This window comes from Chanodichthys erythropterus, chromosome 10 (assembly GCF_024489055.1).
Source record: "Chanodichthys erythropterus isolate Z2021 chromosome 10, ASM2448905v1, whole genome shotgun sequence".
NCBI lineage: Eukaryota > Metazoa > Chordata > Actinopteri > Cypriniformes > Xenocyprididae > Chanodichthys > Chanodichthys erythropterus.
In genome coordinates, this window is record NC_090230.1 from 4,798,407 (window position 1) to 4,825,601 (window position 27,195).

General features: G+C 36.4%; 1 protein-coding gene across 2 annotated transcripts in view; it reads left to right on the top strand.

Annotated features, from left to right (window-relative positions):
- Positions 1–27,195, top strand: part of LOC137027625 (E3 ubiquitin-protein ligase RNF123) — a 198,078-nt gene that overhangs the window by 27,506 nt on the left and 143,377 nt on the right. For both annotated transcript variants that reach the window (XM_067395870.1, XM_067395871.1), the window contains exons 22-32: positions 2,331–2,431; positions 4,753–4,945; positions 5,974–6,119; positions 13,648–13,731; positions 14,315–14,422; positions 15,021–15,198; positions 15,332–15,406; positions 17,241–17,328; positions 18,194–18,281; positions 19,522–19,606; positions 25,483–25,622. In XM_067395870.1, coding sequence (XP_067251971.1) covers positions 2,331–2,431; positions 4,753–4,945; positions 5,974–6,119; positions 13,648–13,731; positions 14,315–14,422; positions 15,021–15,198; positions 15,332–15,406; positions 17,241–17,328; positions 18,194–18,281; positions 19,522–19,606; positions 25,483–25,622 — 1,286 coding nt within the window. The remainder of the gene's footprint in view (positions 1–2,330; positions 2,432–4,752; positions 4,946–5,973; positions 6,120–13,647; positions 13,732–14,314; positions 14,423–15,020; positions 15,199–15,331; positions 15,407–17,240; positions 17,329–18,193; positions 18,282–19,521; positions 19,607–25,482; positions 25,623–27,195) is intronic.

The window sequence follows — 27,195 nt, forward strand, 5'->3', positions numbered from 1 at the left end:
GATTTAGGTTTCAAAATACAGAAAGGTTGTGTTCATTCCTGAAAATGATCATGATGAACAAAAAGTTGATCAAACTTTTTCAAAAAATCAAACTTTTGTTGATCACAGAATATATTTTCTGTAATAACCCAAAAGCCTGTTGCTGTTTTGTTGAGGGAACCAGGGTAATGCGAACATACGGGTTGACATAATACGTCATCAGTACAGTGCTTTATTGCCATTTGTAGAGTTTGGCGAGGTGTGTTATTACTTTTTTGGATGATAAGATGGACAAAAATCATATAGACTTAATATAAACCAGAATATTATAGTGGCTTGTATGTGGGCTGTTTTTACTCAGGCTAGTAAGTAACTACCTAAAGTAGCAACAACCTAGATCACATGTACCTTTACATCTACATAATTTTCATCAATGTCATCATCGTCACTGAACTGTATAATGATTGTGCTTATTGATTGCATAGTATTGATTTAGGTCAAGTATAAAAGTAATCTCCGTCAGTAATGATGATCATAATAATAATAAAAAAAATTCCCATTAGCCAATTTGACATTTCTCCAGCACATTTTTATTGAACTACACTAAAGCTCTTTCAACTTTTAACCTCAACCTTCTCTAACCAACATCAATTCGAGGCAATACCGAGGTGCTCTTTCTCTGAATCTCTCTCCATACTGACTTCTAATGACTCCATCACGGTCATTACGTAGAAAATGCTGATATTTTTACCCATAGCAAGCAAGTGGCAGCCGTAGCCAGTTTAGTTCCCTCACCGGGTGATTTTGGCATGTTTGCCAGGTTGCTTACGGAGAATCGTGACTAACTGCTCGAGTGACTCAAATTTACGTCTTCTGTGACTGGCAAGTGTACTTTCTGTTCCTAGGTTTTGGGGTGCAATATCCATTAGATTTATAGACGTGACACTTTTGATGTTTTTGGAGTCTGAGATTTATCAACATCAATTGACAGATGGCCAGAGGTCATTCCCACAGGTGTAATGAAGGCGCTATATCAGCCTGACACCAAATTAATGAAACCACATCTCTGGGGTCATCCACCCTGTCAAACTTCATCATCTACTTGGTCTAAATTTATGATACCGTTTGAGATGTCGTACAATAAATTATTAGATTTACTTTTTATCAGATCGTTTAGTGGTCTCGATTGCATATTCATGTCCACCTTATTTGCTGTAGCTCAGTTGATTCTTCACTAAGGAGATTATATGTGTATGTGTATGTAGATGTAGAATTAATAAATTATGAATATATATTTTAAATTATTTAAATTCATTAATTATTATTTCTTTATATTAAAATGACTTTTTAATTATATTATTCTAAAAATATATTTTTTACAATATAAAATACATTACATTTTTTATTCTAGTAAAATGTGCTCAGTTGGGCAAACATTGAATTGATTATAATTTATAAAATTGTAATATAATATAACATGATTTTAAATTATTTATATTAAATTAAAATTTTATGTAATTCTATATATTAAGGTGGTGAAAATTCAATAAATTATAAATGATTATAAATTAGTTTAAATGTAATTATTTATAATTCCTTATTAAACTTAAATTAAATTTAAATTATGCAATGTATAATTAAATAATTGTGTTTATATATATATATATATATATAATATATATATATATATATAATATAATATATATAATCTCATAATAATAAATTACATTTTATTTAATTCTTTATTTTTCTTTTTTGTAAAATGTGCTTGAAGTGGTGAACATTCAATTGTTGTTTTTATTGTTGAATTTATTTAAACATTTGGAAAAAAATATTGCCTTTATCTTTTTAACTAGGAGGGCATAGCGGGTACCTTGTAACTAACAATGATAAAAAATGCATCAATGTACCCTTTTGTCTCTCTTTTTCTTCTTCTTTCTGTTTTTTCTCTCTCTTGTGAATTACTCCCAAACTACTTTTACCGCCCCATTTTTCTCACAATTACGCTTCTGTTGGACAGCCGGCCTTGAATAACCTTGAAAATGTTGACCTTTGGAGTGAAGTGGAGCCCATATCTCTCATAAAGTAGTTGTTATAAGCGCTCTTCTTGTCTTTTTTTTATTACTCAGCTGTCCAGAAGAAGACAAATGTGTATTAATAAATAATAGACTGGAGTATTCATAAAAAGTTGTGAGCTTGTCGTCCTCTGAGATGAGTTATCGAGCGTTGAAATCCTAGTTACACACATTCCCAAAAGCCTCTTTTTGGTGTATTTTACAAACAAATCTAACTTCTTGACTGCTGTTTATGCATATTAAACTTGATTATTTGACAGTTTTGTTGTATTTTAGATGACCTAGCTGCAAAGGCCAACATCATCATAGATCCGGCAGAGATCCAGGCCACCTCTATGGACGACTTGGATGAAGATGAGGAAACCGGAGCTACCCAGGTGCTTTAATGTCTACTAAGAATTTATTTTAAGAACATATTTAGTATTTGTAATTTTTGTTTAGTATTTGTAATTGTATGTAATTGTGAGAAAGACAATTATAAAAGCATTTTGAAGTATTCTGGGTTTGAGCTCAATCAAAGCATTTGTGGCATTATGTTTGATTACCAAAAATGAATAATTTTGACAATTTAAAGCAAGCAAAAATCTGAGTTATAGTGAGGCACTTAAAGTGGAATTGAATGTTGCCAATCTATAAACATTAAAATACTATCTGTTTCAATAGCAAAGCCACAAGACGTAGACAGTATGTGGTGTTAACATGATTTTAATGTAAAAAAAAAAGCTTAATAACCTGTTTTTGTAAAGTTATATACAGTTTTACTTTGTTTCCATGACTAAAGCAACAAAGTCTAAACTCTAAAATGAGTGCATCACAACGTGTCGTAACCAGATGCAAAACGACCACACACAATAAATGCATGTTTTGATAATCTGATTTTTTTTTTTGTCCTGACCAACCGCGATTCATTAGAGTTCTATTTTAGAAACTTTTTCTATTTCTGTGACCATATGACTGGAACAACAACACACAGAGTATGACAATAATAATCTCCGGTACTGATTATGTTCTTGATTTAATGTTGAAAGAATTTAATGATTTTGCGGTACCTTTACAGCCATACTGAAAGTGATAATAGATTATTCTCCTCAGATCTTGAAAATAAATGTTCACACTGTGAAAACAAACAAGTGTATTCTATGCCAAAGATTGTTTCAGTCCCTTAGTAAATATTTTTAAAATTTGTAATATGTATGAATTCGATTATGTACTTATCCATTTTGTTGCGAGTGCAGTGTGCTTGCAGAGAGACTCTTCTGATTGGCTGTGATTTTGTCGCGTCTGGTGTGGACAGACAATTTGCTTGTCGCTGGAATGTTATCCCATTACATCTGGTTAGGACACAGTGTAACAATGTTTAGAGCAACTTTTCAGCTCAAACTTTTAACAGAAGAACTAATATTAAAGGTGCAGTATGTAAGAATTATGTCCACTAGAGGTCGCTAGAAGCCTATTCAAAGCAAAGGCGTAGCTTGATGACGCCAAGTTTGAGAGTGGAATCTTGGGATATGTGGTCTCCAACTCAACGGACGGTGCAAAAGAATAGGGATAGGACTCGGGAAGAAATCATGTTCATGGATGCAATTATTAACGTTACTGTAGTATGAAGCAGAGCAGGACCGAGTGTTGTGGGAGCTGAACGAGGCCGCTGGAGCGATTGCGCAACACACACCTCACGAGCAGCAGAACTTTTATTATGACACAGTCGCCGGCGCCGCTTCCGCTTTTTCTGGTCATGAGTATGGGGTAACGCAGCTCTGTTTATCATATTAGATACATTTGAATGTGTTGAAAATGATGTTATAGCGTTATTCTGTGTGTCTGCTCGAGACATTTGTTTGAGACACACTGCAGTAAACTAGATCGACTTAATTAATAAATTAGAATAAATTCTAATTAATCATATTAAATATTGGATGGCTTGTGTTGATAAATGGCATGCAATTCATTTTTATTGTATTGTATGATGGAGAAAATTCTGTATTACTGTTACTAAAAATAAATCTGCATCTGATTATGCTATGTTAGCTACTTTATAAAATAGTGTTTTTCTCTGAGGCATGGTAAAGCATGGTACTCGCAAAAAATCAAGAAATTTAGATTTATTATAAATATATCTGTCTATAAATATATCAAAACAGTTGTTCCCTTGTCTATTAAAATGTGTAATATATTAATGCGTCTTTGGTGTTTCCATGGTTTCTACAAAATAAAACCGAAAACCGAGGGTAACGCAGGTATGACGCGCGATATTGACAGGCGGCTCCTCACACGTCCCGGAGCCTTGGTTAAAATTGCAATTTTCTCACGATTTACAAATAGTTGGAAACATTTGGGATATTGTAAGTACTCAGGTGAACAAAATATATAACACTGGCCTAGTGGTTTGTGGATATTTTACTGCAAAAATATTACATATTGCACCTTTTACTGCTTTTATAAATTTTGTATGCTTCAAATTTCGGACTAAAATCCTATAAAAATTGGATTTACTTCCATTTACTTCCATTGTGAGTGCCTCACGTAAACCTTTTTTTTTTTTTTATTACTTCAAGTGAATCACCTTGGGGACACCCAGTGTAGAGCATTTCATTGATTCATGATGTTTTGTCGAGTTGATCTACTTTTCGTGATGAGCACATTGCCCTGAATGTTGAAGACGAATGATATTGTGTGTGCGTGTGTGTGGGAGCTACAGAGACCATCTGGTGCTGTTGCCATGGGTGGCGCTTTGGCCCGACCCAGTTGGTTGAGCTCGCCGACGCTGGGCAGAGCCAACCGCTTCCTCAGCACTGCCGCCGTCAGCCTCATGACCCCTCGACGACCTCTCGCCCCACCCGAGAAGGTCAAAGTCCGCACCCTCGCCGTAGAGCAGAGAACCGAGGAAGACAGTGAGTCCGTCTGCAAACTTTTATACTCTTAATCTATTTTATTATTATTATTATTATTATTATTATTATTTTATATTTGATAAATATTAGTATAACACGCACACACACATATATGTAATATATATATTTTATATCATTGTATATATATTTATATATAATTTTATAATAAATACATATTTTATTATTTTGAACATTAAATTTTTATTGTACTATATTAAATGTAATTTAAATGGCTTTTTACTTTTTTTTTTTTTTGCAGTTTTCTTAATCCCAGTGATATTTAAATATCCATTTATTCTAAAATTAAATCTTAATTTACTTGAAGTAAAATTGAGATATTTAGACTTTTCAGAGAATATATTTCCTTAAACAGATTTATTTTTCTTATCCTATTGCCAAATATTTTTTTCTTGTTTTAAGCTTAAATCTAAAAAAGGAAATATTTTTAAACAAGGGAAAAAAACTAACTTAAAGACGTATTCTATGAAAACAAATAAACAATGTTTAACTTCTTGTGTAAATTTATTAAGATTTGTTTTTAAAGAAAACATATTTAATTAAGTTTATTTCCTACCCCACTGATAGTAGTTTTTTCTTGTTTAATCATAAATCTAATACATTTTCATTAGGTTTATGCTTACATAAAGAAAGTTTGCCAGTGGGGAAAATGTAATGAAAATTTAAATAAATATCTCAAGTAATAAATCTTATGAAAATATTTGTTGTTTAAAAGATGTTTTTAGAGATGCTGGACAACGTGACTTATATATATTTATATAAGTATTTATATTTTTATAAATCAGTATTTAAGTATAAATATAAATATATATATATTTTGCAGTGCATGACAATCTCAATCCACAGCTTCACAGGAAGTCAGATGGAAACTAATTAGCTTAGAAATGAGTCTCTCAAGAAGGGGAAAAATATCATCTACCTCAAGGGGAATATGACTTTTTTTTTTAAACCCTCTCTCTCCCCCCCCCTCCAATTCACTCTCACCCCCATCTCCCCTCTGCCATCTCCAGTCGAGGGAAGCCATGGTAACGATGGGCTGTTGCTGGGGCGACCGTTAGAAGAGCCTGACCAGCCAATCACAGAAAAGTCCCTGCTGGAGATTCTGGATGGGGTTGTGATGATGTACAATTTGAGCGTTCATCAACAGCTTGGCAAGGTACAGGTCCAAGAGAGCAGAATACGGTGCTTTAGTCACACTAAAGTGTTGAGAGTGAGTGGAAGTTACATGGGGGACAGAGATAACACACAGGGCCTGAGGTCCAGGTTGTGTTATTGACATCTGATGATGCTTGTCTTAACTGTTTTGCCTTTGTGTCATTCTAATAGGTTTGTGAGCCGTCACACATCAATAGCATCTGAATTTGACATTGTATATACAAGGTTTAGGAGAAATTACCTCATGATACAGAACATATCTCTCCTAATTGGGTGCATGTCACGAAAACTATCAAAAAATTTGTAGGTCATATTTCACCTCACAAACTAACAAGAAATATTATTATTATTATTCATTTTTTTATAATGCATATTACGTTTTTATTTCTGTAGTTTATTGGTATTGGCAAAAAGCAGAGATAATAGCATTATGTTTATTAGTTATCACACACGTAAACATGTAAAAAATAATTTGTTGTTCAAAAGTAAATGAAATTAAACAAAACAATGAAACAAAAATAAAACAAAATGAAACAAAACAAAAAATAAAATAATGTAATGAAACAATGAAACAACACAAAACAATGAATCTAAATATCAATCAATTTTTATTTGATGCAAGGAATAATACACATATTTAGTATTACAGTATATGAAGTTCTGGAGAAAATTAATTTTAGGCATCCCAGGTAAACTTTTAATAATAAAGTTAATAATATTATAGTTAGTAATAATAAAGTTTTCACTAATTTCCACAGATGTGGTAAAATAAAAAAATATATATACAGTATTGAAAATAAAAGCATTTTGAAGTATTAGTTTCAGGACATTTAAGATTCCCTAGACAAATTCTTACTGTAAAGAAATGTTATATTATTTTAATTGTAATACACAAATTTGTTTTGTACTGTTATTTGAACTTTAATTTGCAAATTAAATGATTGCACATTAAAAAAATCTATATAATAATGTATACAATCATTATATGTATCTCTAATATGTATAAATAGCCTTCATTATCTTTGTGCAAAATACAATTTCTTATTTTTTCTTTTAATTTGGAAGTGGAAGAAAAAAGTATCCTTCGATTTTCCCCTAATTTCCTTCCATGTCCACTTTGACTTAGAGGGGATCTGCAGTGCCAGCTCATCTTGACCGACCCACTCCACGTCTCTGAACTAATAAACGCTTTTTGTCGACGTGTCTTTGCTTTCAACAGTGAGTCACTGCTGGGTAATACATGGACTCTGTCCTGCCAGCAGCTGTTTTAATGTTTCACTCTCTCAACAGCGAGGAGAAAAGAGTTAAACATAAAAACTGTGCAGCGCTCAATGGTCGTGAAGTGTATATAATTCATGCTCTCCGTAAAGTGCTTCGCTCGGCAGAGTTCTGTTCGACATCCTCCTTTGTCTTCCTGCGTGTGTCCTTGTGCTTGAAGAAAAGGGATTTCAATCACTGAGAGTGATTGGTCTCTGTAGTAAAGAGATTCTCACTTTTTTTCTGCCTCTCACTGCTGAATTTTTATGCTTATCTAGTCCTGTTTTTTTTGCTGTTTTTTTGGCTCTTTGCTGTTTTTAGTTCTGTTATCATTTCCTCTTTTTCTGAACATATTTTGGCTGGTTCAGTAGGACTTTCCCCACTGAAGGCCATTGAAATGTAGCCATGAATTATACACTATGGGATTTGAGTGTTATGGCAGAGGGAAATATCTCCTATGAATAATGACTTAAATTTTGTCAGTTTTTCATACAATTCGATCGTATAGCTTCGGAAGACTTAGAGTATGATTCATATGGGCTACTTTTATGGTGCTTTTTAAATCCTTTTGGAGCTTGACAGCTGCTTTTATTGTATGTTTTTTTATTTATTTTTTTATTTTTTTATTGAGAGTACTTTAAATTATAGCACAATTTTTCCTTGAAAAAAATCATTCTCTAGAGTCCTTTCTTTTATATTAAATTGATTAATTTACAGGGAATTTTGTTTCCGAATATGATTGTAAAGGACCAATCAAATGCATTATTGAAATGGCTGAGAATTGAATGTCAGATTGTGAGCTGTGAGTAATTTATCAAACAAGCTGTCATTCATCAAAAGAATGTGTTGCGTAACTATGGAAACGGGGCATCATCTTGGCCATATTAACTGTTACAACATCCAGCATTATGAAAATAAGAAGAAAAGCATAACAGTGTCATTGAAAAAGCAAAACAATATCATTCCAGATCACGCTCAGTGTAACAGTATTCCTGGGCATGGTCTTTGAATTTATGAGTCATATATATTTCCTAAATAGTTGATTTTGTACAATTTTTTTTTTTTTTTTCTTCTTCTACTAATAATGTTGTTGTTGTTGTTATTCTTATTATTTGTATTAGTTTTGTTGTTGTGCATATTATGTTTTTATTGCTGTAGTTTATTAGTATTGTCAAAAAGTTTATATAAAAGCATAATGAATCAGTGTATATTAGTTATCAGACACTTATCATTTCAAAATAATCTTGTCATTAAAAAACAAAACACAACAATGCATGAAAAACAAGTAAGGGATAATCCATGGCTAGCCATGCATTAAAGGATTTTAATGCACGATGTAGAGGTGAAGAACCACTCGCCTCTACGTCGTGCATTAAAATCCTTTAATGCATGGCTAGCTGTGGATTATCCTGCTTATACCTTGGTTATTTGCCAAGTTAAAAACAAGTTAAAGCTGTAACTGATGTTTACAGTGTAATTTTTTAACAGACGGGTAAAAATTAAGGTTATTTTAAGTTCCTGCTCATTAGTTCTAGCACTCCATCCGCTTTAAATAAAATAGAGCCATTGGATTGCTTTTATTTTAACGAATTATCACATTTATTTAAATTCATTAAAAGAGAGAGACAGAAAACTGAAAGAGAAAGATCAGAGAGAGAGCGAGAGATTCGTGGACGAGTTACCTGCACTGTGTGCATCTCTTCTTTAAAGTCTACAGTCTGAAGTCCCCTCATGCTTAAGCACATAGCTAACATAGGCTAACTTAATTATTCTTTAATGGATTTATTAAAATTATTTATGAATGACAGGCAACGCTGACAGTGACAAGGCAATCTTTATTTGAACTAATCATATAATTAGTGCATTCAATTAAATGAAAACAAACAACAACAAAAAAAATCACGGTTTATACCTGCTCTGAGACACATCAAACTTGCAACACTGTATTCGCATCCAGCGTTAGACTGAACAGAGGCATAAAACTCCCGCAATGTCTCATTTAAAAGAGAAGCAGAGTAGGTTTCGACATCACAATTGTTCTGTCTTTGGCGCAAAAAGTCACTGAAAGTGTTAACTGCCCATTTAGTTGTCTTTCTTTGTGCCGCTTTTTGTCATTCAACGTCTTCTCCAAGTCTTCTATTACGTATTGTGCCTGGGCCCATTTCTCAAAATTACCATATTCACCGTACAAATTAAACAATATGCAAAAATCATCCATTTAGCCTACCTAAATAAACACTTTCATATATGTCTCTCACTCTGTTTGCAAGTGCAACTGTGTTACTATGGTTACCAATGTTTATAGTGGCGGATTAATTTCGATCTGTAATCAAACTGACTGTAACTACCTGTGCATTAAACGGTTTAACTGCACACCTTCCAGCCAATCAGAATCGAGTATTTAAACAGACCAAGGTATAAAACAGAATAAAGCATAAAAATAGAACAGAATAAAGCATAAATAACCAAAACAGAACAGACCATAAAAAACAACTCATAAAATAAAATAAAACAACACAATAAACAGAATAATGTATATAAAAAAAACAAAACTAAACAAAGCAAAAAACAGAACAATGCATAAAAAAACAGAAAAAAGTATAAAAACCAAATCAAAACAGAATGACACTTAAACCAAATCAAAACAGAGCAACGCATTAAAAAATAAATAAAAATGAAATAAAATTACTTGGGCATCCTAGGTAAACTTTTACCTAATTTCCACAAATGTGTGAATTGTAACACGTTTTTTATAGGTGGTTTGCATGTTTTAAAGATACTTGAATCTCGCACGTCACTTGCATTGAGGGTCTGACTATTATTTTTATGATTTAAAATCATGTATCATGATGTATTATCCTAATTTTTCTTTGTCAAAGCCAAGATTTTTTTCTCACGTGGTGCTTGCTGAGTGTTCATTTTGGACCCTGCTAATTAGTCATTTAGCAAATCCCCTTTGGTCCAAAGTGATTTGCAGAGTCAGTGCCCCAAGAGTAACCTGAGGTTAAGCATCACTCTCAAGGACACAGTAGACCACTCCTTGTGGGAATTAAACCTTTTGGTTACCAGCCAAATCTTTAAACACTAGACTACTCCAGCAAGAAGAAAGTTCTGCATTGGTTTGCCCTTTAGTTTACTGAAGTAATTAGTCCCAAGGTTCCTTCCTCCAGGGAGTTTTTCCACTGCTGATGTGAATAACTGCCCCAATGAATCGTTCACTGGGGTTTTTGTAAGACACTTTTCTTTGTATTTACTTTAGAAATTAATCCATTGTGAAAAATGATGTACACATAAAATGTAATAACAATTGAAAGGGACAGCATGGTAAGACAAACTAGTTGTTGATAGGCAATGCTTATTGATGTGATCCTTTTGTAATGTACCATGGCTTTGGAAGCGAATTAAAAGTGGCTCAGTTCATGCTGTGATTTCTCTCGAACTCTGTTGGATCCTGATGAGATTTAGTCTGTAGTCTGTCAAGCAAAACTGTCTGATTTGACTTACATGAACTTCATAAAGGATTTGTTAATTGGCTTGGCACAGTGCCGTCAGGCGACTTGTCTTCATTATTGATCTGCAGAAGATTTTAGCCACAGCGTGAAGTATCTCCACCACACCTCGTCATTTCATCAAGCTCTTATGCATTTTTTATTTCTGCCTGACCATAATCTCAATATATATAATCCGTGTCTCATATTTTTGGAACAGCCTAAAGCAGATTCTCAAATGGAAATGAGCTGCATAATAATAAAATTACTTATTTTTCTCAAAGTCAGCAGCTTTTTTCAAAAGCCGAAATATACTCTAAAAGAGTTTGTGAACTCTTACACAAATGCTTGTTGCATTCTCAGCATTGCCACAAGGAGTGCTGTTGCAAGTTTAGCATGAAATACTACTTCTGTGGTCAGTTTTAGGTCAACCCCTTGTGCACAAACTTTACTGGGAAACCAAGGGTTCAGTAGTCGGGGCACTGATCAGGGAGTCTGCCATTTTAAGGGCTGTCTCAATCGCAAAATCCTTCCAGTGGACTGAAACGTTTGCTCCTTAAAACGTCCCACAATGCACCGTTAAAAACCAGGGAGCTTCGATGCTTACTAAAGAAGTTCTGAAGCTTGAAACATAAATTATGTGAGCCAACTCATTACACACATTTACACATGACCTTTTTATAATACAAACTATTATTTAATTATATTTCAGCATAAACATCACTAGACAGGTAATGAACATCACCTAGCTAACAGTATGATGTTGTACAATGAGGATGTTGCAATGTCGCTGGAAATAGTAATCAGTATCCCAATGTGTAGTGAACCAGGGTCCTTACTGTCCTTACCAGTGTCTGAATTCATACATGATATACTGATTCATGATGTCAGAAGCTAGGGAGCTGATTGAGATGCACCCCAAGTCACGTTTATAATAAGCACTTTCAAAGTATATCTAGACCCTGGATTTGATAGTTTATGAAGTTTGTTGTATCTTTAGATGAGGTTTAAGAATTCTGGCTGAGGCTGATATTAGCAAGTAAATGGGACATTTAAGTCCTATTTCAGGCAAATCATTTCACTTGGCGGCCATGTTTGAAACACCTCTCAGGCAGCTGTTTCAGTTGGGGATGTACAGCTCCTATCTCTTTGAATGGGGAAGCATCAAATTCTCCAAAGCTGTTCATCAAGTTTACGATTAAATTTCATATTTGAAATCACCAATGAAATCTGACAACAACTGTCTAATAAATTTTGTTTCTAAATGCTAAAAATCATGACCCCAAAAAAAAAGAAGCTTTTTTTTTTTTAGGCTGGACCATCCAATATGCATGTGCAGTCCTATTTCTAAGTCTCAAAACACGTCATAAAACACTGACATCTCAAAAAACTTCTAACGGCAGCAGCAGTGATGAAGGGTCTTTACCAATTCCCGATTGGCTCTTTTATTTAGAAGGTGGGACTTGGCAGGACGCCATATTGCACGTTGCACTTTCTCCCATTCATAGTAATATGAGTGCACCATCTTTGTATAGAGGGTATGCAACGACGTCACTTTCCCGCCGAAAACGCGCTCCCTCAGCTGGACTGAGAGGCAAAATAACCTGCTGCATGACTGGATTTAATAGAGGAAACTGCGAAAACGTGACTAAAACTAACGAATTACACTAAAGGTTGGACACGAAAGTATTCCTTATAACATGTCAAATAAACCTTATCCATGGATATTGACATGCAGCCAGGAATCGTGTTTCCTGACATTTATATGTGCCTGATTTCGACGGTGGGGAAATACATAAAGCAAATCTGCCTGTGAATATTTTATATAACTCCAATATTGGTTCGTCTAAATCCGCGTAATCACTTATATCAATGTTATATCGTCATATTGCCCAGCCTTAAAACATATATAGTTTTATAGTATAGTTTTTGTCAGTGTTGTTTATTTAAAAACATCAAATTATGCAGAATATAAAATGGCAAATATTTAATTAATGAGTTGTCAACATAATATATAACAATACAATATATATATATTGTATATATACGGTATGATTTTACCTCAAAATCCAACAATTTGACACAAAATGATAACTGCAAGTCCATGTTTCTCTGCCTGGAGTCCAGCTGTTTCTGTGAATTTCAGTGATCCATTTGCTTATTTTTCTGATGCTTTCTGCAGTTTTTAAATATATACCTCAGGTTTTGTGTCAAAGCTATTTGTACAGTCAATCACAAAGCTCTTTCCCTGTTTTAGAAGTGTTTTGTGCGTTTTTCGCGACATTCACGCTGAAAACAAACGTTGCCGCTCAGTCTTTTGCCACTCAGTGGACGTGACCGCAGTCATAACTATACCTAGTCTTTGATTTTGTAATGGTTAATTTTCTGAAACGAGTGCTCCTTGATGACGTATGTGGCCAACAAATGCAACCTCTCGAGGACACCAAGAATTACAGAATTGAGATGTCCTTCAAAATGCCTAACTTTGATTGGTTTCTGGATCACAGGCTGGAGGACAAAGAAACAGGGAAACAAGGAAGCATGTAGTCAGTATTCAGTATTGAAACATGGCCTCTGCCCACAGGATAAGGTCACTGTGGTGATAATTTTCCCCCTACTCACAAAATTGGTATCTATTTTGAACTCCAGCAGGTTGGCTAGCGATTATGTTGACTTTTAGGAACAAGGGCAATTTTGTGTAGCTACATGCTCACAGTGATATTGGAAAACGCTGAGTCTAATGCTGTTTGCGTGTCTTTGTATTTCTGTTTGTGTTTTCTGCAGATGGTGGTTGTATCGGATGATGTTCACGAATACGCTGTCGCCCTGAAGGACACAGAAGAGAAGATTGCTCGGTGCCCGAGCAGAGTAAGAAAAGCATATTAACACTGTAATGTGTATCTATAGGGAAACACATGCGTATGTCTCAACATATATCAGCATATCTATATGAAACTAAACAAAACTGTGAAACACTGTGTTGAACAACCATCAAACAACCACTCAGGACACCCTAGCAACCACTTGTTGTATGTGTACAGCCCTAGATACCTAGATAAGCAATAGTGGTGCTAAATTATTGTCCTAAAAACCACTCAGAATACAACTGAATACACCCAGAATAGTACCTGAGCATTGTGACAGGAGTTCAGCATGGGCTTATTATAGATAAAACTCTATGCTTTTTGTCTGTGGCAATTAACATTGCACTATTTATGCTGATTTCTTGATTGAACCAGGTAATAGAACCATACAGTGCTTGTAAATAAACAGCACTTTTAGAGACTGCAATTCATTATTAGTAAAGCTTCACAGTATTTTTCTTTTAATAATTTACACTTTTTGCTTTATTTTTTTGTATTTAAATACTGAAAGTATTTCATTAGTATACTCTCTATTATGCTCTCGATTTTATCAGTATTATATATGATTATTTTATTTTGTGTGGCAGAGGCCAGATATTCTAGAAGAGTTGCAGAAAAGCCAAAAAGTGTTTGCTGAAAAGCTGAACCACCTGAGTCGCAGACTGGCCTGGATCAATGCCACAATCTACTCCAAGGTACTGCTGATGGCACTTGCCAAAAACTGAGGAAACATAGGGTGAACCAACTGTCTCACTAATTTTAAGCAGTGTCATTTTTGTATATATACAGCATGGGATATAAATTGAAATGCCCAAGACTGTCAGGGGTTTACATTTACAATGTGCCTCATTAACGCCAGACATTAGAGTCAGCCTTGAAAAAGGCTCTTCAAAGGGCATTTCTGGTAAAAGGGTAGCAAATGGCAGATGTAATTTGCATATAAAAAAGCCTTTAAAGATACAGAAGCAAAAATATTAATTCAGGGGTGTCCGATCCTGCTCCTCCTCATTTACTCACCCTCAGGTTGTTCCAAACCTGTCAATGGCTATTACCAACATTCTTTAAAATATCATCTTTTGTGTTCAGCAGAAGAAAGAAAGTCATGCAGGTTTGGAACTACTTGAGGGTGAGTAAATGATGACAAAATCCATGTGACATTTTTGGGTGGACTATCCCTTTAATTCTGTGGTTCAGAGAGAGGCGTTGCCTGCAGTTTTTTGGATTTTCTGAAAAAAAGTTTAGTTGGAAGCATGTGTTTATCCTGCTTTATTCAAATAGTATTTGTGAATGTAGGATAAGATGCTGGACGTATACTGGCTTCTTCGAGTGTGCATCCGTACCATTGAGCATGCGGACAGTACAGGTTCCCTGTTTGCATTCATGCCCGAATTCTACCTCAACGTGGCCATGAACAGCTACAGCGCCCTCAAAAACTACTTCAGCCCCTCCAACTGCATGGAAGAACTTCCAGGTCACTGTCAGTTATAACTGTTCACAACTGCTTATAGTGCAAGAATTTTAGAGATTCTAAAATGTAATTTGAATCTGAACTTTGACCTTTCCAGAGCACACTTATTTTTTTGTGTCATGTATATCACTCTCAGGTTATGAAGACACGCTCGCACAGCTCGCAGCCATTCTCGCCAAACACTTCGCAGATCCACGCATCGTTGGGACGGGTAAGAACCTCTACCTTCTGCCGACATATTTTACAGATACACACCGATCTGGCATAACAGTATGACCAGTGAATATCACAGCACCTGTTAGTGGGTGGGGTAGATTAGGCAGCAAGTGAACATTTTGTCCTCAAAGTTGATGTGTTAGCAGGAAAAAGCGTAAGGATTTCAGTTAGTTTGACAAAGGCCAAATTGTGATGGCTAGACGACTGGGTCAGAGCATCTCCAAAATTGCAGCTCTTGTGGGGTATTCCCGGTCTGCAGTGGTCAGTATCTATCAAAAGTGGTCAAAGGAAGTAACAGAGGTGAACAGGCAACAGGGTCTTTGAGGCACATGGGGAGGCAAGGCTGGTCTGTGTTGTTTGATCCAACAGACAAACTACTGTAGCTCAAATTGCTCAAGAAGTTAATGCTGGTTCTGATAGAAAAGTGTCAGAATACACAGTGAATCGCAGTTTGTTGCGTATGGGGCTTCGGTCAGTCTGTCCATCGGTCTATCTCCATCCATCCATCCATCCATCCATCCATCCATCCATCCATCCATCCATCCATCCATCCATCCATCCATCCATCCATCCATCCATCCATCCATCCATCCATCCATCCATCCGTCAGTCCATCTGTGCATCAGACAATCTATTTTTCCAACCACCCACCCACCCTTCGGTCCATCCATCCATCCATCCATCCATCCATCCATCCATCCATCCATCCATCCATCCATCCATCCATCCATCCATCCATCCATCCATCCATCCATCCATCCATCCATCCATCCATCCATCCATCCAACCCTCCTGGAAAATGGAAAATCTGTTTATTTTCCATTCATCCGTCCATTCATCTGTTCTTCCATCCCACAGTCTATTAATTTTTCCTGTCCTCCATCCAATCTCTGCCATCTATCTTTCCATCCTACCTGCCTCTGTTAATATTCTGGTCCTGTTAACTGCAGAAAAAAACGGCCCAAAAATACGTAGAATAATCAATTCTTTGGCTGTTTTAATGGGAATTCTTTAACCTAATATAGCCGGTGGCTTGTACCGTTCATCACATTTGGTTCATTTCTCACGTAAAGGTATAATTAAAAGCTTCCTCTCTCAGCTCTCAGGCAACATGAAGTCATTTGCATGATGATTTGTAGCCACAGTATTTTCTTATTCCTGTTTAAGGTTAGGACTATGAAATACTCATGACTCCTCAATCATGAGAGATGTGCTATGCAAATGAACAGATGTTATTAGACACGACCCATTCGTTTAAATTTCATTTCAGCCTAAAGCAGCCTTTTTATTATGTTTGCACTCTGTTATGCTGATGTCTTTCATGTACTTTTTTTTTTTTTTTTGCATTTTTATCTTGTTTTCTGTGGGGTTTGTTACCAAATACTTAATTTCTAGCAACGGTTGTTGCACGGTCTGTTTTTAATATGGATTAGTTTTACATTTCAGCTGGCTTTTTATATCTGAATAGCTTTTCTTTTGTTGCCATGTCTAGTGATTAAATTATTATTATTTGCCTCTTTGTTTTGATCAAGGACTTTTTTCTCAACAAAGGGAACCTGAGGTGTTAGGAAGTCATTGAAGCTTCTTGTTTCATTTAAACTAATCGAAGTGAATGCAAATAGATACAACAATCATGCATGCAAATGCAAGAAAGAATACCTTTTTAAAGATGTGAATTGCCACTTGCATTTGCATTCCCCTTTAAAAATGAATTCCCATTTTATTTGTGTAACATATTTTAGAGTAAACCAGGATATACAGAGTGGAGTAGATTCTGTTTACAAAGAATTGATTGAATCATTCTCTTCCTACTTAAATTTCCTTCACAGATATCAAAGATTCATTGATGCAAGCTTTGGCCAGTTATGTTTGTTACCCACAATCCCTGCGTGCCGTTGAGAGGATCCCAGAAGAACAGTAAGTGCTTAAGCCCAAGCTGTCATTAAAATGCAGTGATTAATCTGTTTTTTGTTAATGCATTATTTGCCACTCAAACAACCACTCAAGTTTTCATTTCACATTAGGCCAGAGACCTTTGCAAATGATGAAGTGAATGATAGCATACTGTTAGTGTACAGTCCCTTCGTAAATTTACAGTGCATTTTTGGGTAAAACAGGATGTCATTTGGGCAGCTAGCTATTAAAGTACCACCGTGGCACTACTTTTGTATTGTTTTGTTCTTTTTATCCCCTTCCATTTTGATGGATTTATTCTTTGTTTAATGGTTTTGTTTCATTCTTCTTTTTTTGTGATGGTTGAGGGTTTTGTATTGTTTTTGATGGTTTTGTTTTGCTTTGTCTTTGGTGGTTTTGTTTTGGAAGGTTAGTTTTTCTTTTTTTTTCTTTTTTTTTTTTTCTTTTGTTTTGGAAGATTAGTTTTGTTCTTTGGTTTGGTTTTTGATGGTTTGATTTTGCTTCGCTTTGATTTGATTTCATGTTGATGTTTGGTTTGGTTTGTTTTAGTTTGTTTTTGATTGGCTTGTTTTTGTTTTTGTTTTGAAATACATTATATCAATCTGGTAACTTGGAAATTATGCCCAATCATGAAAGACCTGTGCAACGTGGTTCCTAAAAATTGCATAAGTGAATAAGTGAATTGCATAAGTGAAGCTTGCCTTTTTGAGAAAGATCCTGCAGATGCACGTCAGACAATCTAATTTTGATTGATGTTTGTTTTGTATAATGTCTTTTTTCTTTGGTTTGGTATTTTGTGTTTGTGCGTTTTCATTTCTTTTTTTTTCTTTTTTTACTTCTATAATAATTATGATGTAATATCTCTCAGGCGAATGGCTATGATGAGAAACTTACTGGCTCCATATGAACAGAGACCTTGGGCTCAAACCAACTGGATCCTGGTTCGTCTTTGGAGGGTACGCTGCATTTCTTTTACTGCCTCACATATTCCTCCCCCCACCTCCATTCCACTCACTTCTTTCTTTTTATCTTCTACCCCCCACCCCCCATGCCATTATATTCCAGCTCAGAATAGGTGCATTATATCAGAGCCATTATGCAGCATAATGCATAATGCTCTTTCCATTCAACATTATGTAATGGGCCTGACAAACCAGCTACTCCCGTTTAGTTGTTTAACATTTATTGTGCTCTTAGTGGCAAAAATAAAAGATTGAATTATTTTATATCTCTTAAAGAAAGCATTATTGAGTTTATTCATCCGCAAATATTCTTCTGTTCTTGATAATTTTAAGAGTTTATTGGAGTTTTATTGTGTTTTTGTCATTTTAATCTATGATAAAAGTCACATATCATTGGTCAGAAAAGGCTGTGTCTTTCCATTAACGCTTTTAGGGGTCGTTCACATATCGCATCTAAAAACGCATGGAAAGCGCCGCTGTGCCGCTTTCTCCTCCTTTCCAAAGCGCTTGTGCTCCTGTGGCATCTGTTGTTGCTATGCAACCATGAACTGCACTCTCCACGACGACGAGGAAGTTTCAGCAAAGGATAAATTGATTTCTAGCCCTTGCATTAGCTTTACTACTAGATATATTGATGGAGATGAGATATAAAAACCCGCCCTGTACAGCTATGATCAGCTGTTTGGCTGAGCTTTCAATGTTTTGTTACCGAAAGGGCGAAGCTGATTGGTTGGTTCTTGTCACATGACCTGCGGTGCGCTTGCGACATTCTGAAAGTTGAGAATTTTTCTTCTCGATGCGCCTGGAAAACGCACTGCGTGCACGTCGCAACCACGTCACTTCCATTATGAGCGCCCCTGCCACGCGCCTACATTTGAAATAATGAATTTGAGCGCGCAAAATACGCGATATGTGAACGGCCCCTTAGGCCACACACAGGCTAAAACAGGTTACCAACTCTTCTTAAACCTCTTCTGTACACACTTTTTATCGCTAATCCGCTAACCATGGGTTAATGTAGTCATGGGTTATTTAATGCAGCTTCATTATTTACATGAGTGAGAAACATGAGTTTCTACAGCATTCTACAACAGTTTTATTCCTGACCATACTGAACAACTAGTTCAAACGGTTTAGACCTTAAAAAAATGCATAAAAACATTCGAATGCTGTTGTCACTCCCACAACTTTGCAGTCTGTACGTTGTCTTATATTTTATTCTTCCTGTCTACAGGGTTGTGGCTTTGGCTACAGGTACACGCGTCTGCCTCATCTGCTCAAGACCAAACCGGAGGACGCCAACCTGCCCAGCCTGCAAAGTGAGTGACTGGCCTGTCTTCCTCCATCTTTATTTTCAGCCCATATTCAAAATTTACTGTTTTTCTGAAAACTTATTCTTTACTTTTCTGTACTCTTTTATTTTTGTCAGTGTCTCAGTCTCAGTCATCTCTCTTTCTCTCTCTCTCTCTGGCTTTCTCTCTTCCCATTGCCTTTATAGTTATTATATAATTTAATATTAATAAAATGCTTTTTAAAGATTAAATAATTGTAATACAATTAGGTGTTTGGGTAACACTTTAGTTTATGGTCCAATTCTCACTATTATCTAGTTGCTTATTAGCATGCATATTACTAGGATATTGGCTGTTTATTAGTACTTATAAAGCACATATCAATGCCTTATTCTGCATGACTATATTCTACAGTACATCCCTTACTCCTGCCAATACCAATTGACCCTTCGCTGGGAGTTTGATTGACAGGCGATCTAACCAATCATAACACAAAATCCGCCATTTTGTCTGACAAAGCAGTCAGGAGTTAGATTAACCTCAATGGACTTAAACTTGAAAAATGGTGTCTACTGATGTCTTTCCGCAATTGAAATAACATTCCTTCTCATGTTCATTCATGTTTATTTGATGCTATAAATTAACTAGTAGGAAGAGATGATCGGTTCACGAGGCGCTTGAGCTGAGGCGCTACAGCGATTTGTCACGAAACATTAAAGAGCAACAAAACGCTTCTTATTGTTCGAATTTCTTAAAAAATTACACAGTTTGAAAGCTGGGACTTTGTTTAATATCAGAAGTAACCTGCTCTGTCTTGTCTGTCGACGTGTTGTCAGTGTCCTCTTTGCTCCGCAATGTATTTTTTCACTCTGTGTGGCGTGACAGCGCCACGGCTTGTTGAACAAAGCAACAGTAACTAAGGGGGGCGGGTCTTTGCGAAGGGTCAATTACCTGACTAACTATTAATAAGCAGTAATTAGGAATTTATTGAGGCAAAAGTTATAGTTAATAGTAAAAAAATTTTACCCAAATCTAAAGTTTGACTGGAGATTTAATTGATTAAAAATGTAATCAAATCAATGATTAATTAATTGGGGTAATCTCAATTAATTGCATATATCAATATTTAAAGAAAAGCCCCCAAATGAAGGCATTATATTGAATCATTCAAAGGCATTATATTGAATAGGATGAATGCATTGAATAGACAAAAGGTGATGTATATGCTAATAGGATCTCTCTGAGTCTGTTACAATGAAATCACTTTTATTTATGTCCCACAATGCTTTACCAATCAAAACCCACACTAGATGCAGAGACTCATTTATATTTATAATAAGCAATCAAAGCACAAACACTCAAGAGTCATTAACCATCATAACTACCTTATAAACAGTAATATCAATCATTAAAAAGTTTCCCTGCTTATTATATTTCTTAGAAATTTTCTTGAATGATGTCAGCTTCTTAGAGTAGGTTTGTTAGATCCTTTGCTAGGTATGCCAATACTAATATCAAGTTACCATAGCCTTACTATTGTAACTAACTGATATATGTATGTACGTATATATTTGTTTGTTTGTTTGTTTGTTCATTTATTTACTTATAACATTTATTCAGTTAAAAAATTGGTAAGAGCTTTGCAGATTTTGCCTAAATGAAGTCGCTAGTTTGGGGCAAAATGTTGGCTTTTAGTTACTGATAAACTTTTATTTTTATATTTCCATAAATTATATACTTATATACCATACATTTAAATAATATTTATACTTTATTACAATATTGTTGGTAGCAGGATTAAATGATTGAGCTTGATGAATGCAGTCAAGACTACATGTTTATTTCATGTCTTGCTGTAGAAAGGGTCCAAATGATGTCATTTCTGTCTCAGTATCACAACAGAATGTTCCAGTTTTAACATCCCCTAACAGGGTTGCAGTCAAATTAATTGAATATTATTTCAGCAGAGTATTTACAAAAGCTGCATGCACAATTGAGTGAGTGGACAGTAAGATTACCATCTGTCTTGGCATTCATTTAACATCAAATGATGTTTGTTCTTTGTTCCTGTCCCTGGAATCTACATCCCCACTGACATTATTAGGAGGTTTAGATATATAATGTACGGACACTGTGATTTTACTAGAGCGGTTGTGGCATCATGCTGTTCTTCTGTGTGACTGTAAAAAGTCTCCTTGCTTCTAACTCATTAAAGTCAATCTTTACAACTTCATGTGCACACACAGTATTTGAGGACGTGACTGTTCAGTCGTCCGCAGTTTTTTTTCAGCAGCCTGTTTGATCAATACTTTTTAAGAGACTGTCCATTAAGAGATATTCCCCTTATCAATTTACTTTAAAGCTGTATACTCTGAATTTAATCACTCACAGTTCACTTCCAGCCTATTTTTTGATTACATAAAAGATGACCTGCTCAGTGTATTGGCAGGTCCTTCAGGAAACAGTAATTCTGGATGGTAAAAACATATGAAATGACGTCTTGCAAGTCTCTTGTTGCTTTTAAAGGTCAACATGAAACATTTACAACCGATTTGTAATGTGACTTATTTCAGAGGGAAACGAGATATTCAATAAAAAAATGTGTACTGTGGGATTCAATGTTAGCTATTAGGACTTGATTGGATTGTCAGAAGGGTCGATTTACATACCCGAAGAGAGGCTAGTAGTGCTTAATCAGGAGGCCAATGCTTAGCTGAGGGAATAAATTGTAAAGTTGTCTTTGTGAATGGACACTTGTCTTGACACTTGTCTTGTATGTGATGCATGAATTCCTTCCCTGGTCTGATGAGTCTTGTCTCAATGCTAATTCCATCTTTTTTTCCACTCTCATTTGCATGACATCCAGGGGATTTGTCAATTGCTAGCTTTCAAAGTAAGTTTTGTTCCCATTTGGTAGTTTTCACCTTTTGCTGACCCTTATTAAACACTATTCTAAGTGACAGTCTGCTGTGATATAGCCTCACCGACTGACGCAAGCCTAAATCTGGCTCAGAGCAGACTGATTTGCTTTTAGGATTGTGTCCACATGACCATTTACCCAGTCTTAAAACTAGTTATTGTGCTGTTCTGTGTCATTTTTGAAGATCAAGTTTAGCCCAGTTTTGTCATGTTTGCTTCCTCAGTCCCCTCTAGCTATGTCTTGTCCTTGCCAGTAGTTTGCTTTTTTTCCCCCCTCAGTAATTGTGCCAATTATCATGTGATTAATGTGTCACCTCTGTGTCCTACTTACTCCAAATTATTAGTTAATTATGCTGCTCAAAAATGCTGGCCACAGTCCAAATGCAAACATTTATCAAGATCAACATTTGGTTAAAAATATACTGATAATATACTGGTAACTTTCGTTAGTCTTACAAAAATTTACCACAGTGCAGTGTCCACCTAAACATCGAAGTTAACTAGTTGACTGGTGGCAAGATAATCGTTGAATAACAATCAAATCTTCAGTATGTTTCTCACCCAAAGCTATGATTTTAGAAGAATTAAGCACACAAATCGTGGACTACTTTTATGGCGGTTTCTCATCTATTTTGGAGCTTTAAAGCTCCTGTCCTCAATTGTAATTGCATGAAAAGGAGCGACCAACACGTTTGGCTAAATGTATCCTTTTGTGTTTCATGGAAGATAAATCAATGCAGGCTTGAATTGACGTGAGGGTGAAGTAATCTTTTAAAGGTTTTCCTATCCATTTTGTTTATCGAATCCTACCTTAAAGCAATTTCAAACTGAATTGACTCCGCTGCAACCGAGTGATTGCTTGCCTCTCAATGCCTGGAGTTCTGAAACGTGCATTCCATGCCATAGCTGCCTACTACCTGGTCTCGCTTATGGCCTTTGTTTCTATGTTTATTCCTCCCTTATTGCCCCCGAGCCTTTATTTTCCAAGCTGCCACTTACATGGACTTCATCTAATTAAACATAAAGGTTGCATCTCTATCAGAGACATGCACCTCAGCGTCTAATGATTAGCTTTATTTAGAGCTTTATTGCCATTGCTTGCTCTTGCTTTTAACACTGTGCTGAAAGGCTTTTAGTGTGTTTGCGATCGCTGTACTTTTCCTGATAAGGTATTAAATTACCCAGTGTCCTCATTGTGTGCATATAACGAGAGAGAGTGCCCTTTCAGTGTTCTCCAGATGCGGTCAGATAGCAGTAATAGAATGGCAAAGGGGCTGTGGTGATGATTTCCCATCACCCCTTTGTTTTGTTGTTTCATTACTTCATTATTTGGTGTCGTCATTCTGTTCTAATGTAATGTGCAGATCTGATTGTTTCTCTTCTCATACGTACATGCCGGAATGGTATTTGCCGTTGTCTCATTATTGAGTAAACTGTTGTGGGCTGAATGAAAAGGTGGAGTTTTTGAAACATTTGCTTCAAGGTGTTCTCATGTGATCTGAGGGTATTATGGCTAGATGGACAGGCCTTTTGTAATACTGACTGTGATGGAACGACCGCCCCCTCTTCACACCAGCACCCTTTGATTGCCTCTTCTAGGACAGAAGCACAATCACGGTCCCTGTTGGGCAGTGGTGATGAGGCATACCTGACTGGTGCCTCGTGACTACTGCCTTTTAAATACAGAGCATGGCTCTCCTCAAGAGACCAATCTTTTCCCCAGTGCATGCATGATGGTTTCCCTGTAGGTCCAGGAAAGGAGCGGGAAGGGAATCCCATGGCACCAGAAGTAGTCACCTTACATGCTTTCCAAGACCAAGGTACACATTGCAGCTGACCGACCAAGACTCGGTTGTGTGATGAGGTGTAGCTGAAGTTACTAATGCCTCATCACTGCTGCCTTTAAATACAGAGAATGTCTGCCCTAGAGAGCCCAATCTCTTCCCCAGTGCAAGAGAATCCCTTGACACCAGAAGTAGAGTCAGCTTATGTGCTTTCCAAGACAAGCTACGCTTTGCATTTGACTGACCAAGAGGCCAGCCATGTGATGAGGTGCAGTTGAAGTTAACATCGCCTTGTCACTACTGCCTTTAAATACAGAGCATGTCTTGCCTTGAGAGACTGGTCACAATGGTGCATGACAGTGTCCCTGTAGGTTCAAGAAGGGAGCTGGCAGTGAATCCTACACTACCAGAGGTAGAGTTGCCGCACCAAGTCTCCGACCGACAGGCTTACTTTCCTTGAAGCCAAGTTGTCATACTGTCAGAAGAAATGCGCATAAATTGTACCTTTTAGGGTTAAAATACCACTTGGTTAGAATCCCAGGCACACTTTTGTGCATAGATAAGATACAAATGACTGCCTTAGAGGGTACTACCCCAGTGTTGTGTTTTATTTTGTTTTTTTGTTTATTACGCTTTTTTTTTGATGGTGTTCGAAACCTGCCAACTCTCACTTTTCAGGCATGGAGAGAAGAGTCTGTAGGCCACTGAACCCTGCCCATGCCTGTACCTTTATTAACACCTCTAGACTCTCATTTTCCAGTTACAGTGATGACACTACATCCTCTTTCAGTTCAACTTCATTCTCCCACATAGACTCTTGATTCCCCCTTTTTAATATTTTGAAATCATTTCAAACAAATTAATCTCTTTGCCTCTGTATCTGTCTTTGCTCATCCTGACACATGATGTAAGTGATGTCTGGTTTTATTTCTTAGCAAGAATCTCCGGTATTATGATTACATTAAGAGCACTGCATATCCTAAACTTTTGGAAAAAAAATGCTGGTTTTTATCATTGTGGGTACGTTGACTGGTCCACATTTTATCTTATACACAAACAGAAGGGCATGGCCTAAATTATTTTTGAAATGGACTATTCATAGTTTATTTTTTTAGTATTATTGTTGTGATACTTAAAATTTATCAAAATAAGTTTGACACACTCTATTGAATAAACATGTTTTTCTCTGATTGGATACAGAGCCCTGTCCATCACTTCTGCTGCAGAGACACATGGCTGAACTCCTTAGTCAAGACAAAGACATGGCTGCCAGTTTTCTCAATAGCGTCTTAAACCAGCTAAACTGGGCCTTTTCCGAATTCATCGGCATGATACAGGAGGTAAGAAACATTTGTCGTCTCATCACTGATCTAAGTAAGTGATGTTTGTGTAAGTCAAACGGAAAGTCCCACCCCAAACTCCAGAAGCCAGAAACGTTCAGTGCAGTGCATCACGTGATCAATTGCCAAATTCGCGCAGCATTTTTCATATATCACAAATATGCAGTGTTTTCAACCACATAATGTTTATTTTAGGTTTCGGATGTTTAAATACATATAAGATGTTGTGAATCCAACAGAACCTGCGGCACAAACTAACATGGCAACTCCTATAACGTGTATAGCTCAACTAACGCAATCATTATAAAGTTGTTTAAACAGCAAAACACATCCACTTTCACATATTTGACAATCGGAATATCAGATATTTCATGTTATAGTTAACAAATTAGTGAATATTTTGAATAAAAAAGGAAAACTGAAATAAAAGCAGATAATCAGTCATACAGCGCTGCTGTGTGTGACATGACAAGCAATGACGCATCATCATGGAAGCAATAAAGTGATGCGTTCTAAATAACGGTCGCCTTGAAAAACTCACGCTGGGGGGTCAGCCAGAACATTTTAAACTTACGTCGAAAAGGGTTATTTTATTTCCCAACTAATGACTCATCCGGGCTTTCCAATAGGTTGCACGTGAGGGGAATAAAAGGGGCGGAGCGGGGCGGGGGCGTGGCATCACGATGGTGTCTCTCCATTGTGATGTCGGTCAGCCATCACGATGGACGATGATATCGTCCATCGGCACAACCCTACCTTGCACTCCATTCACTAATACACATACACTAATTTGATAATTTGGACACCATGGACACAACCTTTTGGGAAGAGTATCTCTCCAGCCCCTCCCGTGGTAGGGTCATTACTAAACGCAGGCTCAAGGAGAGATGGAGAAGAAAGCAAAACCTCCCTGATCTATAATGGCGGTGAATTAAACCTTAGGCATGAAAGCACTTTCTCACCAGGCTTTCTCCTCTACTCTTAAATCAGTGTCTTTCAGGAGAGCTGAAACGTTAACTCTGCTTATTGCAGATTGGATTGTGATTCGTATACTACTTTGCCTGGAGGTTGACTGGCTCTTAGCAGCGCCTTTCATCTGCGATGATCCAGGAATTAAGAGGCAGCGGTCTCCAGGGGAATTTGTGATGTGTTTACTGCCTCAGTTTCAGTGAGCGCTAAATTGGAATGAAGGGTAGATGCAGGAAAGAATCTGATGAGAATGTCTAAGCATGTTTTTGTGCACTAAGTACTTAAGTTTTATGTCTAAAGAAATTAAGAGTAAAATGTGTATGGTGCTTGTGAAAAACATTGTATGCAGTTGTTCTGAGTGGTTTTTAACATGTTGCTATGCAGACACTAGGGTGTGCTTGGTGGTTGCAGAGTGGATGCCAAGTGGATGCAGGGTGGTAGCAGGGGGTAGTTGGGGGGTTGCTGGAGTATTCCGGGTCCTTAGTCAAAATATCCCATAGCCTTATCCACAGTGTATTGCTGTTATTGTAAGTTGACTGTCAATGGGTCTTTTGTTTCATCATTCCATGCAATAATGCAGTCCCATCGCAACAGTCTCATAATG